At 43.3% G+C, this 17,406-nt stretch overlaps 1 protein-coding gene across 2 annotated transcripts in view; it reads left to right on the top strand.

Annotated features, from left to right (window-relative positions):
* wasl (Wiskott-Aldrich syndrome like) overlaps positions 1-17,406 on the top strand; it is a 30,456-nt gene that overhangs the window by 4,977 nt on the left and 8,073 nt on the right. The window contains exons 5-7 of one of the 2 annotated variants that reach the window (XM_023349287.1): positions 2,747-2,770; positions 11,714-11,909; positions 16,187-16,229. In XM_023349287.1, the coding sequence (XP_023205055.1) occupies positions 2,747-2,770; positions 11,714-11,909; positions 16,187-16,229 (263 nt within the window). The remainder of the gene's footprint in view (positions 1-2,746; positions 2,771-11,713; positions 11,910-16,186; positions 16,230-17,406) is intronic. The other variant, XM_023349292.1, reaches the window with a different exon arrangement.

The following is a 17,406-nucleotide window of genomic DNA, read 5'->3' as shown; positions in this document are numbered from 1 at the left end:
GGAAATAAATGACTGTGCAGAAGTTAATTAGACTGTAACATGCGCAGTGCGCTGCACAACCAATGCGGACGCGGCTCCACCGCTGCAAAGAATTAAGCTTAACTCACTCTGCGGTTTTAACAAATGGAGCTGGAAGACATTTCCCTCCCGCACCCGGAAGAGCGGCGTTCTGGAGGACCGCGGCAGACGTAACATCTGTCCGTTTCGGAGAAGCAAAACCACGCAAAAAAAAAAAAATCCTTGTAAAAGCGTACGTCCGGACCGCACAGGGTAAAAAAACTCGTAGAGTTCAGTTGATCAGTTTGGATCAGACAGATCCTACTGACTGATGAACCAGAGCAGATTTCTCTGCAGATGCGACCAGGAGGAATTTGTGAGGCTGTGCGTTCAGACCCCAGCAAGTGAAAGTGCTGGTAATTAAAGTGGAGTCATTTAATTTAATTTATTACAAGTTATTGGGGCCACAGTCAGTGGTTTGTGTCGCTGCGGAGAAAAAGTTAGATGTATTCATTTGCTTTATGTGTGATGGGATCTGGTTTCATGGTTCAAGTAGGTGAATATTAACTAAACCGCATAAAAATAGCCTATGTTAATATGATTAGAATTTGACGGATAAAAATAGTACATGACGGATTTTTTTTAATGTTGTGGGTCAAGATGACGGAGAACAAAAAAGTCTAGCGTGACCTCTGCACCACATAGACTTTGAATGTAAACCAGATGCGCCTGTCATTCAAAAGGTTCTTCAGAGAATCTCTTACCATGAAGATCAAGGAACCCAGCAGAAGGTCAGGCAGAACCTGGTGGTTGTGTTTAAATAAGGTTCTACAACAACATCTCAGAGTTCTGATCAATCCTTCATGAAGACGGCATGGACCAACTTAGGGGTGGGCAATATTGCCAAAAAATTATATCACAAAATATTTTTTTAAATACCTTGATAACAATATCACATTTTGTGCTTTTTCTTTTTTTTGTGGGGGGGCATAGGAGTTAATATATCTAGATTTTTTCTTTCTTTTATCACTACATGAAAAATATTCGCACATAAATATATTACGAAATTACAATGTTTACTGTGTCAAAGAAAATAAAAAGTAGATCAATAGAATCTGGTACTTGGTATTTTCATTTACCAAATGCAAATGAAAATACTTCCATCCATTTTTCCATTTTCGCAAGAGGCGGGGAACACCCTGGACAGATCGCCAGTCTGTTGCAGGGCAACACAGAGACAGACAGGACACACAACCACACATACACACACACTCGCACCTAGGGAGAATTCAGAGAGACCAATTAACCTGACAGTCTGTGGGACTGTGGGAGGAAGCCGGAGTACCCGGAGAGAACCCAATATGAACAGGGAGAACATGCAAACTCCATGCAGAAAGATCCCGGGCCGGGAATCGGACCCAGGACCTTCTTGCTGCAAGGCAACAGTGCTACCAACTGCGCCCACGAAAATACTTCAATACACTATAATTAAACAAACTGTTGTGGTTCAACAGAACATTCGTTTTACAAGATGTTAACTGTTTCCCCCTCACGTTCTTTTAAAAATGCAAACATGTGCAAAACTAAGAATCTTGTTTATTTTTTTAAAGGAAATAATAATGCTCAACACCAAAATATGTCAGATAAAAAACCCTGCAAACAATAAAAGCTTGTGCACCCTTCCTAACAATAAGAACTTTGTGTATTTTCATTTCTTCCACCTGTCATGGACATTTCCATTACAATAATGTCTGGAATGAAAATCTGTGTTTTGACTTTTAGCTTTCATGGCTAAAAAGACCAACCAGCATGCAACGCTGTTTTCATTGCTTTAACAACAGTAATTGAAGTTTGTTTCATATTTTTTCTAAAGGAATTTCTGATTCGGGACACGGAGAAATAAGCACATTCAACTTTTGCTTCCACTGATTTATTCAAATGTTTATAGGTTAGTAGACATGACTAGCTGCAGCTAGCTAGTTTGTGCTCTGTGTGAGTAGCCTTGTATCCTTGACAAAACAATCAGGAAATACTTCTCCTGTTTCATAAAACTTGGTGGCCCTTGAACCTTTGCACTAAGCTTTGAGTTATTTAGTTATTTTTTGAGAAGCAGTCTGTGTTTTAGAAACTTGACTATCTCTGCATACGGGATGACATATTTACACCATGAAATTAGCATATCACAATACAATTTATTTTCCAGCTTTTATTTTAAATTATTTCAGTTTTCGTCATCTATACTAGAATTTTAACATTTGCTTATCGAAAATGTCGATGCTGTTAAATTTGATTTAATTGCTTCAGCAGAGACAAATGAAAAGATGTTAAATTTACATTTAAATTGAAGGTTTAGTTGGGAAGTTTACTACAAGACCAACGCAGAGAGGTGTCTACAATGTGACTGGTGCATGCCTTCAGCATCGCCCTGTTTAATGAAAACCAGACTAAAATGCATGCAGTTTAGGGTTACTGGTGTATTAAAAACAGCCTGCTAGGCTTCTGATGCACTGATTGAGACCCTGGTCGCTCTGAGCTCTGAAACCTTGTGGAAGTAGTTGTTGTGTTCTAGGGTGGTGCTGCAGCACCCTGAGGATCTTCTCTGCTGCAGCTCCTCTTTCTAACATCTCCTCTAACCCTCAGCAAGCCTTCATTCCTCCTAAAATAATAATAATCCCTTCACCCCCAGTCAGACTGCCCCAGCCTGTCTGCTGACTGCTGAGTAACATGACTGATGGTTTGTCTCTTGCAGAGAAAAGAGGCAACCTGAGAAATGGTATGTTAAACTCCTCTCAGTATATTGTAATATTTCATTCTGTCTCGAGTGTGAAGCATTGAAGCAGTCATTGTGACGCTGCTGTAGCTCTGCAGCTCTACAGAGCAAGCTGATTTGCATGTACAAAAAAGAGTCCAGGAAGCCTCCATGGCAACAATATGATCACTATAGTCACTTTGCCTAAGATCAGGCCTCTTGGCAGTGATATAACAGGAGCTGAAGACTGAAGGCACCCAGTTGAGTCTTCCCTGCTGCAGGTTTATCTGGTTTGCAGGAACCCAACTGTGCCATATGTGCAGCACATGGTCGCTGCTGCTCTGTTTAAGCCTCCCTGTGACTCACTGTAGGCCTAATCTGTAATCTGTCATTGGAACCTATTGCTTGTTTACACATCTATTCATGAGTTAAAAGAAAACACACGAGTCATCCAATCTCAGGCATATTAATGTTTTTTGTTTTAGAAGCTATAGGACTAAGCTTAGACACCAGAGTCCTCTGGAAGAGCTCCTACTTGATTCACCCTGTGGCCCACACATGCTGTCTAGGCCAAAATTTGACCTTTCAAGTTTGAGGTGTGGAAACGACAAAATTTGCCCTTTGACACAAAATTACTTTCTTCCTGTAAATTTTAGGGCATACCTCCAAGAGACTTTTTTTATTTGGGGGGATCTAACTACGTACCAAATTTCATAAGCAAACTAAGCAGCCGCTTAGGACCCTAAGGCCACTCAAGGGCCCCCTCAGTGGAGCTGATTCTTTTTTTTTAGTAATAATTTCTATGTCATTATAATATCAAAAACACATAATTTTACTATGAAGTAATTTATTTTTACAATTATATATATTTGAGAAATTATTATTTTATTGATAAAAATAATAATAAGAAAAAAAGCTCTTGGGGGGCCCCTGGTGGCCGCGGTAGGCACCACACGCTTCGCCGGTACCCAGCTGCCCTGCAGAGAGCGTCCAAATGTCCAAAGCTCCGGTCAGAAGTTAAGTAAGCAAAACAATGTCTCAAAAAAGGACTTATCCTTCAGGGAGTGAGAAAAGAGGAAGAATAGAAAAAAGCCAAGATAAAGGTTGGTTTTAATGAGTCTTGGTAATGTAATGTAAAAGATTTATAAAGCTGCTAACAGAACATTAGCTTGATAACGACCTGGACCGGTCCAGTTCAACAGCCAAACATTTATGCTAGGTTCTTTGTGTTTGTATGAAACTGAATTTAAACTTTGAATGAGTTGATTCTCATGGTGGCTCTGGATATCTCTGAGGTATTTGATAACAATAATTAAAACTTGTCAATGTTTGACATTGTCTAGCAAAATGTTTTTCTGTCAGCCTACACAGCTGCTTCTCTAGGCTGTAGTTGGGATTTGTTGTTTGCTGCTGAGCAAAATCATTTAGTGGCTAAAACAAACATTATTTTGACATCAACTTCTAAGTTATGAGAAACTTCTGTTAAAATCATTTGAAGGCTCAGAATCAGTCCGGTACCGGTCTACTTTCTCAGGGGAGAAAGACTCACCTGGTATAAATAACATTTTTAGCTATTGGAGTAACGCTTAAAAGAAATTAATTTAATCAAAGAATGTCATGAATATGTGTGTAGCGCTGCACCGATTGCAGTTTCTGTAGAGCAGAAGAGGACAGAGGATGATTTTTAAACCTTTTCTGACAAAAATAAGATTAGGAGATAAGATCAGCTTCACTTGTAAGTATCGGTCAACCACGATCCCCCAAAATTAAGAGAATTGGCGCCCAGAAATCATCTGGTCGACAAATCAGTTGAATCAGAATTTTACCATGTAGTGCTAGGAAGACTGGACACATTTAACATGGTTAAAGATTACACAAAACATAAATAGCAGACAAACTTTTGTCAAACAACATTTGAGTACAATAACACACTACTTACGGACAAAGATACTTCAGGCTTGAAGAAAGGTTGAAACACTGACAGACTGGATTTTAACGAAAACAAAACCTAATTTAAATCCTGACACAAGGGGGTAGTAAAACAACACGAAATAAGATACTGAGAAATCTTCTGAGTATCACAACACACTCTTATTCAAACATTTGTGGCAGTCTCGGACAAAAGTACTATTACATCATGAACAGGCCTAAGATATGTTTTAACAGTACCTTGTTTCACAGTGTTAACCTCAACTTTTCTCACTCTGTTGTCCAAACTGGGAATGGTCTTGACCACAATACCAATAGGCCACTCATTAAGTTTTACTTGATTGCCTTTCAAGAGAACATCTCCCTGTTTGACATTTTGCCTTTCTCCCTTCCACTTTTGCCTTGTCTGGAGTGTATGAAGATATTCTTGTCTCCATCTTTTCCAAAAACAATCTGCAAGACCCTGAACTTGCCGCCACTGGTCATTGTAAAGGTCTTTGAGTTCAAAGTATCCAGGTGGTGTTGTAACAGCACCAGCTTTCTGTGTTGGAAGCATTGCGGGTGAGAAAACCTCAGGTGTTTCAGGATCATTTGAAACAGGAACTAAGGTTCATTATGGCGTTTATGAAACTCCAAGTTGACATTGCCTCTGACCTCTATACGCACAGCCCTGGTACTGAGACAGGTAAACATTACCGCCCACCTTTTACAGTCAGTGTTATTTGTTCTTGTGCAAAGAGACTTGACATTCCAAGGCCCAAAGACGTCCAGGCCTACATGAGTGAACGGTGGGTCAACTGCAAGTCTGTCAGAGGGCAAACTAGCCATTTTCTGCACTTATAAGAGGCCTCCAAGTCTCCTGCAGGTTACACATTTGTGAAGTGTGCTGGAAATTAGTCTCTTGCCACCAATAATCCATAATCCTGCTGAGCGCAGAGCACCTTCAGCGAACCCTCTGCCTTGATGAGCTACTTGGTTGTGGTAATATCGAACTAAAAGAACGGCAACATGATGATTACCTGGAATTATCACAGGGTGTTTCTCCACATCTGAAAGATCTGCTGCTTGTAAGCAACATCTGACCTTTAACAACCCACCGCAGTCCTCTTGGATCGAGTTTTCCAAGAGGACTGCGTCAGGGGATGTCTGTTCCTTTAAGACTTTCAAACTCCTCTTTGTAAGTCTCAGTTTGAACGCACTAAATGATTGCTGTTTTTGCTTGTGAGATTTCTGCAGTATTGGCAAGACTGTGCCAACCTTTACATGTGCTTGAAGCTTTAGAAACTTAGCAACATGAATGAGAGATTTGATTGCTCTAACCAGAGACTTCCAGCTTGAGAAGCAAGCAAACCTGTGGGATCCCAGCCCTTTTTCCTCTGCTTTTGTTGCTAAGGAAATTACTTGAGGACGAATTTCCACATAGTTTGCTGAATGGGATCACTGAACTTCTCTTTTATGTGTATTGCGCCAGGACAAGGTTCAAGAAAAGTAGTGCGGTCATTGTTTAGCACATTTGTTTTGTAGACATTCACCTTTGTTTGTTTGTGTGCCCCTCCAAGGCACACCTCACCTACGATGACCCAGCCCAAATCTAGCCGCTGGGCATAAGGAGTTTTGCGTGGACCATTGTACTGTTCGCGTGCTTTGTGGACACTTTGGACATCTCTCCCCAATAAGAGAAGGATAGGCATTTCTGGCTCAATCTGAGGTATTTCACCTGCAATAGGAGATAGATAGGGGAAATGTTGCACAATGTCCGGTGTAGGAATTTCTGAGCTATCATCTGGCATAGTATTGCATTCTAAAAGAGGTGGGAGAACTACATGAGTCTTTCCATTCAGAGACGTGACAACAAAATTGTGAGCTTTCCTTCCTGTTGCCTCTCTTATTCCTCCACACATCCTCAGTGTATAAGTGGAGGAGACTGCATCAGTGCCAAACATGTCAAAGAAGGCTGACTTCGCAAGATATGAGTTGCTTTTGTCATCTAAGACCACATATATTTTTTGGGCTTTGTTGGGATCATTAATAGGATACACGTTCACCAATAAGATTTTTGAACAGGATCTTGAGTCCATGAGATGTGTCACATATCGCTGTACATTTTGAAGTGACTTCCAGAGAGGGACTGTTTTCTTGCTCCCCGCCATGCTCTTGCTGTGTTGCTTCAACTTCTGTAACCTAAGGAGCAGGACCAGGATGTAAAGCTGTAAGGTGCTTGTCGCTGTTGCATTCTTTACATTTCACAGAAACTTTACAGTCTTTGGCCAAGTGCTTAGTGGATGCGCAACAACGAAAACAAATGGAGTTTTCTTTTAGATAAACTTTTCTCTCATCTAAGTGCTTCATTCTAAGACCATGACACTTTGCTAAGGGATGTGGCTCACTGTGTATCGGGCACCACTCAACTGGCTCCTCTAGTTTATTTTCTGATACACTGTTAATGACTACAGGTGCAACTGCAACTTCAGTTTTTCTTACCGACACTGTTTTGTGTCTTGACAGTTTCTCTGACTTTACATGAGTCATAGCACTACATGTAAAGAACACAAAACTCAGATCATTACTGGTTTTTGCTTGACTACATATGAAACTTACAAAGTAGCAAAAGGATGTAAAGGGAACATTATGTTCTTCCTTGTATTTAGAACCCTGTGTAATCCAGCGTTCTTGTAAGGCATAGGGAAGCTTTTCCACCATTGGGTTAACCCCCCTGGCTATGTCAAGATAGACTAAACCTGGTAATTTTCCACCTGACTTAGCGGACTGAACCTCCATTAAAATATCCCCCGGTTCTCTAAGACGCTGCCTCTCTAAGACTCTGCCACATTGCAGGTCAAAAACGCTGGACAGACTGAATTTTAACAAAAACAAAACTTAACTTAAATCCTGCCACTAGGGGGTAGTAAAACAACAGAAAGTAAGATACTAAGAGATCCGAGTATCACAACACACTCAATTACCCAATTCAGATTTTTTTTTTTTTGCCGTAATGTGACCTGCATCTGATCTTCTCATGACAGTCTGAACAACACAGGTCGGATTCTTTTTGAATGCTACCCATGCCTATTGGATATCCGATAAGTGTCCGATTCAAATGTGGCCTAACGTCCGGGTTACATTCATCTGACCGGAATGTCATTGATACTCAACAAATGTTCTGCATCCTGATTCGCCCAAGTAGGAAGAAAAGTAATAACAATGGCGAACAATAATCCTGACACAGTGTAGATGTGTCAGGATTAAGTTGGTAATATGCTGGCTCTAGTTGGACAACAACTTCAAAACGTAAGCTATGCTCCACCGTTAGCATCCATGTTTAGTTCTGCAAACACTGCGTACGCTCTTTATGTGTGATATTATTGCACCCTCTACTGACACTTTCAGGTAATTTGCAGTTCACACTGGAGATCACACACAGGTTGCATATTTGGAGGTGTGAATGGGCACAGCAAAAAAATCAAATTTGACAATAAATCGGAATTGGGTCACTTCAGGCCGCAGTGTGAACGCAGCCTTAGTTATATCCATGTTTGTAGCATCCAGTTTCCTTCTAGTCCTTTCATGTCTGTACAACTAAGTCCAGCCGGATTCAGATTTTAAACAAACAAAAGTTCAGACTACCACATTTAGATTACAATACTGTGATAGATTTCAAGAATCATAAAACAAAAAGGGCTTCTATCCAAGGACAAATATCTAACTATAAAAGTCTATGATTACATGAGGTAATATTTACTTCATGTAAGTATTACATGAGGTAATACTTACATAAATATGTAAGTATTACATATTTATGTATGCAATACTTAAATATGTAATACTTAAATATGTATTTACCTTACATATTACCTCATGTAAATCTGCAGCTTGGTCATAAATTGGGGCTAGTCTAATGTTGAGTCAATTTGAACTAACAAAGACCCACCATGAATGGAGACCCTTCCAGTCAGTAGGTGCGGTCAGAACATGCTCCATGCTTCTGGTTCATGGTAAACATTAAGTCCTGTAGTAAAGTAAAAGATGCAAGTTTGTTATAAATTTTGCCATGAACCCTCGAGTCAGTGGGCAGACAGACTGTAGATGTGTCAGAGCCTCGGGAGATGGCAGATGGCAGAAAGCCTCTCAGTCTAGGAGCAGAACCCCATCATTAATGGGGAGGTAAGGCGGGCTTGGGCTGGGATTAGTAGTGGATTAGTGTTTATGTCAGATGTTGCTGTGGTTTATTCAGATTATAAGGAATTGAAGGAGTGAACAGCTTTCCAGTAACTGGAGGGATGGATCAAATCTGCAGGACAGAACTGGTCCTGAGGGTCGTTAATGGTCCAGAGGTGAACAGGTCATGGTGGAGATAGTCAGTCAGACTTTAAGACTCTGGATCATACCAGTCTGCCTTTCAACTGACTGAATAACCCAGCAGGGTTTCCACCAGAAAACTTGCTAAGCCCGGTGGTCCACCGGGGTTTTGTATTAAAAGATATTAAGTTGACAGGAAACGTAAAATAGTACTAGGTAATTATATGTTAGTGGAAGACATTGCTGACAATACCCACAATTATAGCTTTAAAAACAACAAATAAAAAAATGCAATTAAAATAAATATCAATTCTTTGCACTTCTTTAAATGTTAAATCCAAATTAAGTAATCAGTTAGTAGATCTAAAAACACAATGGAATGCTGATCACATTTAGAACCGGTCCATTTGACTGCTTGGTCAATTAAACTAGGCCCTGTCTCCCAGATTTCACTAAATCCATAGTGAAATGCACCTCTTTGCAGGAAGAGGGGCCCCTAAATCAAATTCTGCTCAAGGCCTTATACAACCTTGGACCGGCCCTGCATGATGAGCTAGACCCGCAACATAGCACATTTCTGCTGCTGGATGTAGAGGGACAAACAGGAGATTTAATTTATGTGACTTTAGTAGCTCTTCCATTTTGTGTTTTTAATAAACGTCACAGAAACCGTTTTGGTTGCCCAGGCTTCATGGGACGAGTTATACTGATATATGCACGGCCGCACAGCAACTTTACCTGACTTTAAGTAGACAAAGCATTTGATATGCATTGAGTCACCGCAAAAAATAAAATAAAATAAAAACAAACGAGCGTGCTGCGCTAGTCACGAGGCCAGAGTTCCTCCATGGGCTGAACCACGCCAACGCGCAGTGACATCAGTGGTCTGATTGGTGCACACTCCCTGTTCAATGCATCAACTACAAAAACTATAAACCCGTCACTTAGCCTTTCATGGGCTAAAAGCATGGCGGCCCACCGTGCTTACAATTCATTGGCGGAAACTCTGGCCCAGTCAACTTAAAGGAACCAATACTAAGGTTTGTGCTCCTCCTACCCCAGTTTCCTCCTGAATGTCTTGCTCTTTAGTTCCTTTTATCTTTAAAATTTCTGTTCAATTCATTTTATTTCCTTAGCATCAAATCACAGCAAATGTCATCTCAAGACACTTCACCAACAAGTCGTCTCAGTTCAATCACTCATACATTCCAGTTGATCCTAGTTACCCATCAGTGTATTAAGTTATGTTCATTATTCAAAGAAACCCAATAGAGCATGGAGGCATCGGCTTTTACCTGTCTACAACCCAAACAGCCCTCACACCAGTGATGGGATTTTCGGCTCCTTTTCGAGATGCGGCTCTAATGGCTCTTCTTACTGTGGAGAGCCGGCTCTTTCGGCTCCCAAACGGCTCCCCATATATATTTTTGACATTATTAATTAATTAATAGCTTAAACCTAATTTTATAATATTTTGTTTCATTATTGACATTGTTAAGCATTTATGATGAGTAAAAATGCCGCATAATAATGCTATAGCAATACCGATGCGTGTGATGTCCGCATGTGCCTGTGCAGGTTGTTTGTCGAGCCTGCACGATAGGAAATGCTGACTTTGCTCAGTCTGCACTCTGCCCTGGAGTTGATGTAGCATTAAAATGAGTCCAAATCTTGCTCCGTTTTCTGTCACTCATTTATTTTCACCTATTCAGTTCTCACACTGACTCCCCTTCTTTCTGTGCTTCTTGACCGCTGAGTGAGTGTCTGTACATAAACACCTGCCAACGAACGCTATACAGCTTGGCCAATTGCCTGCCGTTTCCACAAAAAAAGTGGAGATAAACTTTTTTTTTTAGTGTTTTCACGCCACATTATTAATTGAAACTATGTGTGATTGGTCAGATGTGTGGAGCACACGCTTGACATGAGGGCAGTGGACCGACCGAGGGAAAAAAACTCTCCGCTCTAGCACTGACAGAAGAGCAAAACCCGCAAGGAGAGGGAGAAGGGGGGGAGAGACAGCGAGGCACCGCAGGACAAAAAAAAAACGATGTGGGGAAAAACTATCGTCTCTGGCACTTGCAGAGCACAAGCACAACGACAGGGAGGCGGAGAGACAGCGATATACTGTAGAAAAAAACCCGGCTCCCAAATAGGATCCTAAAACGGCTCCCATTGTGGAGCCGGTTCCAATCGTTCACTTCAAAGAGCCGGCTCTTAGAGCCGGATCGTTAGCGACCGACACATCACTACCTCACACCTTTTAGATCACTTTAGTTAAACTCTGTCATGAACTATAGAGATAAATGGTCATAAAAATGCTAACATTTTATAATTTTACAGTATATTGCTTTTCTGAAAATACTGGAACTGTTCCTATGTATTACTTGATCAACCTGCCATCGCACACTTTATTTTATCCACAGATGTAAAATAGGACTGATACAATTAATCAGATTAATCTTAATGAATCAATTGTAGAAAGAATTGTCAACAAATTTAGTGTTCGATTTATTGCTAACTGGAGAATACACTCACAAAAGGCCTTCTGTTGAAAGAATGACATGTTGAGCGGTTATTGAGCCAAAATTGTGCAAAAATATATGCAATCTTTGTCTGTAAATATGCTCTCCCCAGAATTCCTCAAGCGTCATAGCTTTAGCGTCACTCAGTTCAAATTTTGCAAAAAAAACCAAAAAACAACAACCATGCCACTTATTAATATCTCTTTAACCATGTCAGGTCCTGCTCTGCCCATGGCCACCGTGGACATCAAGAACCCAGAGATCAACAACATCAGAGTCCAGAACTCCCACAGCCACCATCAGCCTTATCACCTCAACAACATGCTGAGCCACAGTGGCCTGGTCCGCAGGGACAAGAAGAGCAAGAAGAAGAAGTTGACAAAGGCAGACATCGGCACGCCCAGCAACTTCCAGTGAGTTCAGCTCTGTGGCACCAGCTAGATTGGCTCTGCTGCACATTTTCAGTAGCACACCTGAGACTGCTGTATAACCAACCTTGTGTGAGGATCTAATGGTTGGACAACCTCCAGTAAAATATCCTGACATTAACACAAGAATTTTAATTAGTTGTATAGAATAAATACTCCCTACTTTTTTTTTGGCGCCGGCGCAGCTGGCTGCTTGCAGACGCAGCTCCCGTCGTGTGTGTTAATCTGTGTATATTTACTGTAACCGATTAAGGATCCGTGCTTAAAGAACCCATAGATCATCAGTTAAGCTTTCCACAATGGCTGGATGTGGTTCTGTCGCTGTTCTCCGCGTTCTTCTGCTACTTTTTATACTCTTTGTTACGGAGAACCTCGCTGAACGGAGTAGCGGCATTGTATACGCACGTGAACAGCTGATTGCGCTGTGTAAGCCTTTGCTGCTGCCCGGAGACGGGCCTGTGGTCCCGGAGGAGTTACGGAGGAGACGCCGGGGCTGCAGGTCTGGAGTTAAACGGAGGGAGAAGAGGAGACGGCACAAACCAGCGGTAACGGCGATTATTGTGGGTAACGTGAGGTCTTTGGGGAATAAGGCGGACGAACTCACGGCGCTGGTTAGGACCCAGAAGGAGTACATGGAGTGCAGTATCTTCTGCTTCACGGAAACCTGGCTGCACTCGCTTATTCCGGAATACAGCGTGGAGGTTCCTGGATTTCCTTGGTGCGGGGGAACAGGGACTTTTCCAAGAGTCGGAAGAAGAGGGGCGGCGGGATTGCACTTTATGTGAGTGAGAGGTGGTGTAATCCCGGTCATGTTAACATGAAGGAACAGATTTGTAGCCCGGACATTGAACTTCTGGCTGTGGGAATGCGGCCGTATTATTTACCGAGGGAGTTTACGTCCGCCATTTTGATCGCTGTTTACATTCCCCCATCAGCTGATGCAGCGGTGGCCTGTGACGTCATTAGCTCTACCGCAGCCAAACTCCAGACTCAACACCCGGACGCCTTCATGGTCATCACAGGTGACTTTAACCATGCCTCATTGGACAAAACTCTACACAACTTCCAGCAGTATGTTGACTGTCCCACCAGGGAAAACAAAATGCTGGATCTCCTGTATGCTAATGCCAAAGATGCGTACAGCGCCACAGCCCTGCCCCTCCTTGGCAGGTCGGACCACATCTTGGTAAGGATGACTCCCAAGTATGTTCCTCTAGTGAGTAGGCAGCCTGTGCGCATCAGGACGGTGAGGAGGTGGACACAGGAGGCAGCTGAGGCACTGCAGGACTGCTTTGGGTCGACAGACTGGGATGTGCTCTGTGGGCCTCATGGGGAGGACATCGACAACATGTCTGACTGCATCACGGACTACATCAGATTCTATGAGGACACTGTCATGCCAGCCCGGACCGTGCGCTGCTTCTCCAACAACAAACCCTGGATTACCAGTGACCTGAAGGCACTTCTAAACAAAAAGAAGATACATTTCAGGTCTGGAGATAAGGAGGAGCAGAGGAGAGTCCAGCGTGAACTCAGAGAGACACTGAGGACATGCAAGGACAACTACAGGAGGAAGCTTGAGTCCAAACTCGAGCGGAACAGTGGGAGAGATGTGTGGAAAGGAATGAAGAACATCGCTGGAATGAAGGGGAAGGACACACAGGTATCTGGGGGCTGGGATAGAGCAAACCAGTTCAACCAGTTTTTCAACAGGTTTAGCTCACCTCCTGCTACTCCCCTACCACCACCATCCCCCCACACATCCACACTGCCCCAAGTTGTTCAAACCACCTACCGGCATTCTCCTGCACACCACCTCTCCTTCAGCCCCCCATCCCCCCTCCTCCCCCATCTCCACTGCAGACAACAACACCTACCCCCAGCTAACGGTGACTACAGGCCAGGTTAAGAGACAGTTGGAGCGATTGCACCAGGGGAAGGCTGCAGGACCTGATGGCATTACACCACGGATCCTGAAGACCTGCTCTGGCCAGCTGTCCCCTGTACTGGCACACATGTACAACTTGAGCTTGAGGCTGGAGAGAGTCTCACTGCGGTGGAAGACATCACATGTGGTTCCTGTTCCCAAGAAGCCAAGGCCATCCGACCCAGATGACTACAGACCAGTTGCTCTCACATCTCATGTGATGAAGGTCATGGAGAGACTGGTCCTGGCCCAGCTGAGGCCTCGGGTGAGGACGTTTCTAGACCCCCTGCAATTGCCTACCAGCCCCACTTAGGAGTTGACGATGCCATCATCTTCCTGCTGCACCGAGCACTGTCGCACCTGGATGGTGGAGGAGACACTGTGAGAATCACATTCTTTGATTTCTCCAGTGCCTTCAACACCATCCAGCCTCTGCTGCTGGGTGAGAAGCTGCGGAGGATGGGTGTCAACGACTCAGTGATCTCCTGGGTTACTGACTACTTGACAGGCAGGCCACAGTTTGTCCGTCTGGGCAGTGTCCTGTCTGATGTGGTGGTCAGTGACGTAGGAGCTTCACAGGGAACTGTGCTTTCTCCCTTTCTCTTCACCTTGTACACCACTGATTTCCAGTACAACTCTGAGTCATGTCACCTACAGAAGTTTTCTGATGACTCAGCGGTTGTCGGGTGTATAGGGGATGGAGGGGAGGGGGAGTACAGGACACTGGTGGACAGCTTTGTGGAGTGGTCTGAGCAGAATCACCTGAGGCTCAACATTAGTAAGACCAGAGAGCTGGTGATTGACTTCAGAAGGAAGAAGATACCTTCACGGCCACTGAAGATCAAAGGGGAAGTGGTGGAGGAGGTGGAGGATTACAAATACCTGGGAGTTGTAATCGGCAACAGACTGGACTGGGCATCTAACACTGACGCTGTGTGCAAGAAGGGGATGAGCAGACTCTATTTTTTAAGGAAGCTGAGATCCTTCAATGTGTGCAGCAAGATGTTGGAGACCTTTTATCACAGTGTTGTTGCCGGTGCCATCTTCTTTGCTGCTGTGTGTTGGGGAAGCAGCATCAGAGCCAGCGACTCTAATAGACTAGACAAAATCATCAGGAAAGCTGGCTCTGTACTGGGACTAAGGCTGGAGTCCCTGGAAACTGTGGTGGAGAGGAGGACACTGAAGAAGGTTCTGTCTATTATGGACAATAAACAGCACCCTCTCCACCACATAGTGGACAGACAGCGGAGCACCTTCTCACATAGGCTGCTCCAGCTCCGCTGTCGTAGGGACAGATACAGGAAATCCTTCCTGCCACATGCCATCTCACTGTACAATAAAAGCTAAATCATTGTTCTGCACTAATCAGTCCAATTTCACACAACTGCACTGTGACACACTTGCTGTACATATATTTACATTTACATATCTACATTTTTTGGATCTTTGCAAGGACTGCTCTTAAGTTGTTTCTTATATTAACAGCATTTTATATTTTATTTTTATTTTTTATTTTATCTACAACTACTACTCAGTGGTAGTTGTTATTGTGTCTTGTCTCTATGCTGTAACTGCGAAGTAATTTCCCTGCTGGGATGAATAAAGTACTTCTATTCTATTCTATTCTATTCTGGACTATTTGAAGTGTTCATAGTGATTATTTTTCCTGCTCTGCTCTGGGTTAGGCCAGCAGCCTAGCAGGTAGTGGGTTAGCTATTAGCTGTTAGCTTGTTAGGCTGCTGTCAGCTCTCAGCAGACCTGCTGCTGGAAAAACACCTGAAGAGTCCAATGACTGAGTGACTCTTTACCTCCTTCTAGAACACCTTTTGGTTCTATGAAGACATTAGGGCAGCATGAGCCTGTTGAGAGGGAGGGAGGGAAGTTGGGAGGGGCTTGGTAAATTGATCTGATTTGAACATGTTAAGGTGGGTGACAATAACCCCATCTGTAGTTAAAGCTTCATGTAGACACTCCATATGAGGGTCAGGAGGTCATAGAGCTCAGCCAACAGAAAATAGAAAAATAATTGTTTTGCTGAGGTCCGAGAAGCACACCAAACACTACTTCTTGACATCTTCTGGATGTTGTTGAGTAACTTGTTGCTGTTATGCCAGATAAATGATCTGTTGTGTGATTGCTCCAGGGCAGTCATGGTGCTGATGGGACAGAACAAGCTGTGGGTCCTGTTGTGTCTGTCTCCACAGAGCAGCCTTCAGACGCCCAGTCTGCCAGCTGTTACATTGAGATCTCTTTGTTGTGTATGCTAAGCAGCTCATGTGAATTTGCATGTGAACACATCTGCGATCTCACCACATATCTCTTCCATCTTCCTCAGGCACATCGGCCATGTGGGCTGGGATCCAAATACAGGCTTTGATGTGAGTACCACACTTCCCACAACGGCACAATAGTGACCTGTCTGACAGCATGATGCCATCACACAATGACGCATCATTGTCTCAAGCGTCTTCTTCTGCACACTGTGGATGTTCCAGACAGTAGCAGCAGGCCTGCTGACCTCATCGCTCCTCGCCTTCAGCTAGTCCTCTGTCCGCTCTGACAGAAAGAAGCCAAATATGGCCCAGTCTGTTTCTCCAGAGTAGAGAGCGCAGTTCTGTGTTTAGATGCTGGGATTGAACTCACTGATCACCTGCTGCTGCTGCCAACAGTTACAAAAGACTGCCTGGATGCAACATTTGATCATAAAATCCTGGATTTTCCTGGACATGTCGGATGAACTCTGCCTGCCTTTAATAATCACACATGATGTAGATGTTAGTGGCTGAAATGCAAATTCTCAGCTGGAGGTCATGATCCTGGAATAAAATAGTGGAGGGAGGAAAATAATCATAATCTATCATCAATATCTTCTTGGGATGTTTTTTATTAAATGATTCCACTATCCAGCCAGATTTATATTGAGAAGCCTGGAGCAGGCATCCATTATGGGCTGTAGTGATGTCATCAGGGGAGTGTGATTCCAGTAAAGGAGACTAAGCTGAAAGTTTTTCTGGAACTTGACAAAATTATTAAAAACAACCAGATGGATTTGCTTTGGTCCACTCTGCCCATCGCGGGTTCATATAAGACGGATGGGACTCAAGAGTCTCAGAGTAGCAGCTCCTCCACCATCTAGATTTCAGGAGGTGGACTACAGTCCCATGTATCCTGGCAGTTGTTGTCACAGCAGCAGGTGGGTCTTAGCTTTGCTTCCCATGCTCAAGGTTCAGACCCAGCAGCATGCTTGTTCCTCTAAATGGGCTGATCAGAATGCTACCAGCACCAGTCACATTAAACTAGGAGTGCACTCATAAATTTGAGATTGGTGATCAGCTGACACTTGTATATGAAGTTGATCTATCCATTGATCTTATCTTTTGCAAAGGTCTGAAAATCAGCTTTTGTAGCCTTTAGCGCTGTCATGAGGGCTGACTGACAAACCCAACCACCGGGTCACAGGCAGATGCCTGTCTGCAGTCAACTACAGTCATCTTTGCAACTTTTCACACAACAAAATATGTATCAGCCAAAATTGGAATCGGCAGGTCAGACTTT

This window comes from Xiphophorus maculatus, chromosome 2 (assembly GCF_002775205.1).
Source record: "Xiphophorus maculatus strain JP 163 A chromosome 2, X_maculatus-5.0-male, whole genome shotgun sequence".
In the NCBI taxonomy this organism is placed as follows: Eukaryota; Metazoa; Chordata; class Actinopteri; order Cyprinodontiformes; family Poeciliidae; genus Xiphophorus; species Xiphophorus maculatus.
Note: the sequence above shows the minus strand (reverse complement) of the source record. Positions and strands in the feature narration are given on the sequence as shown.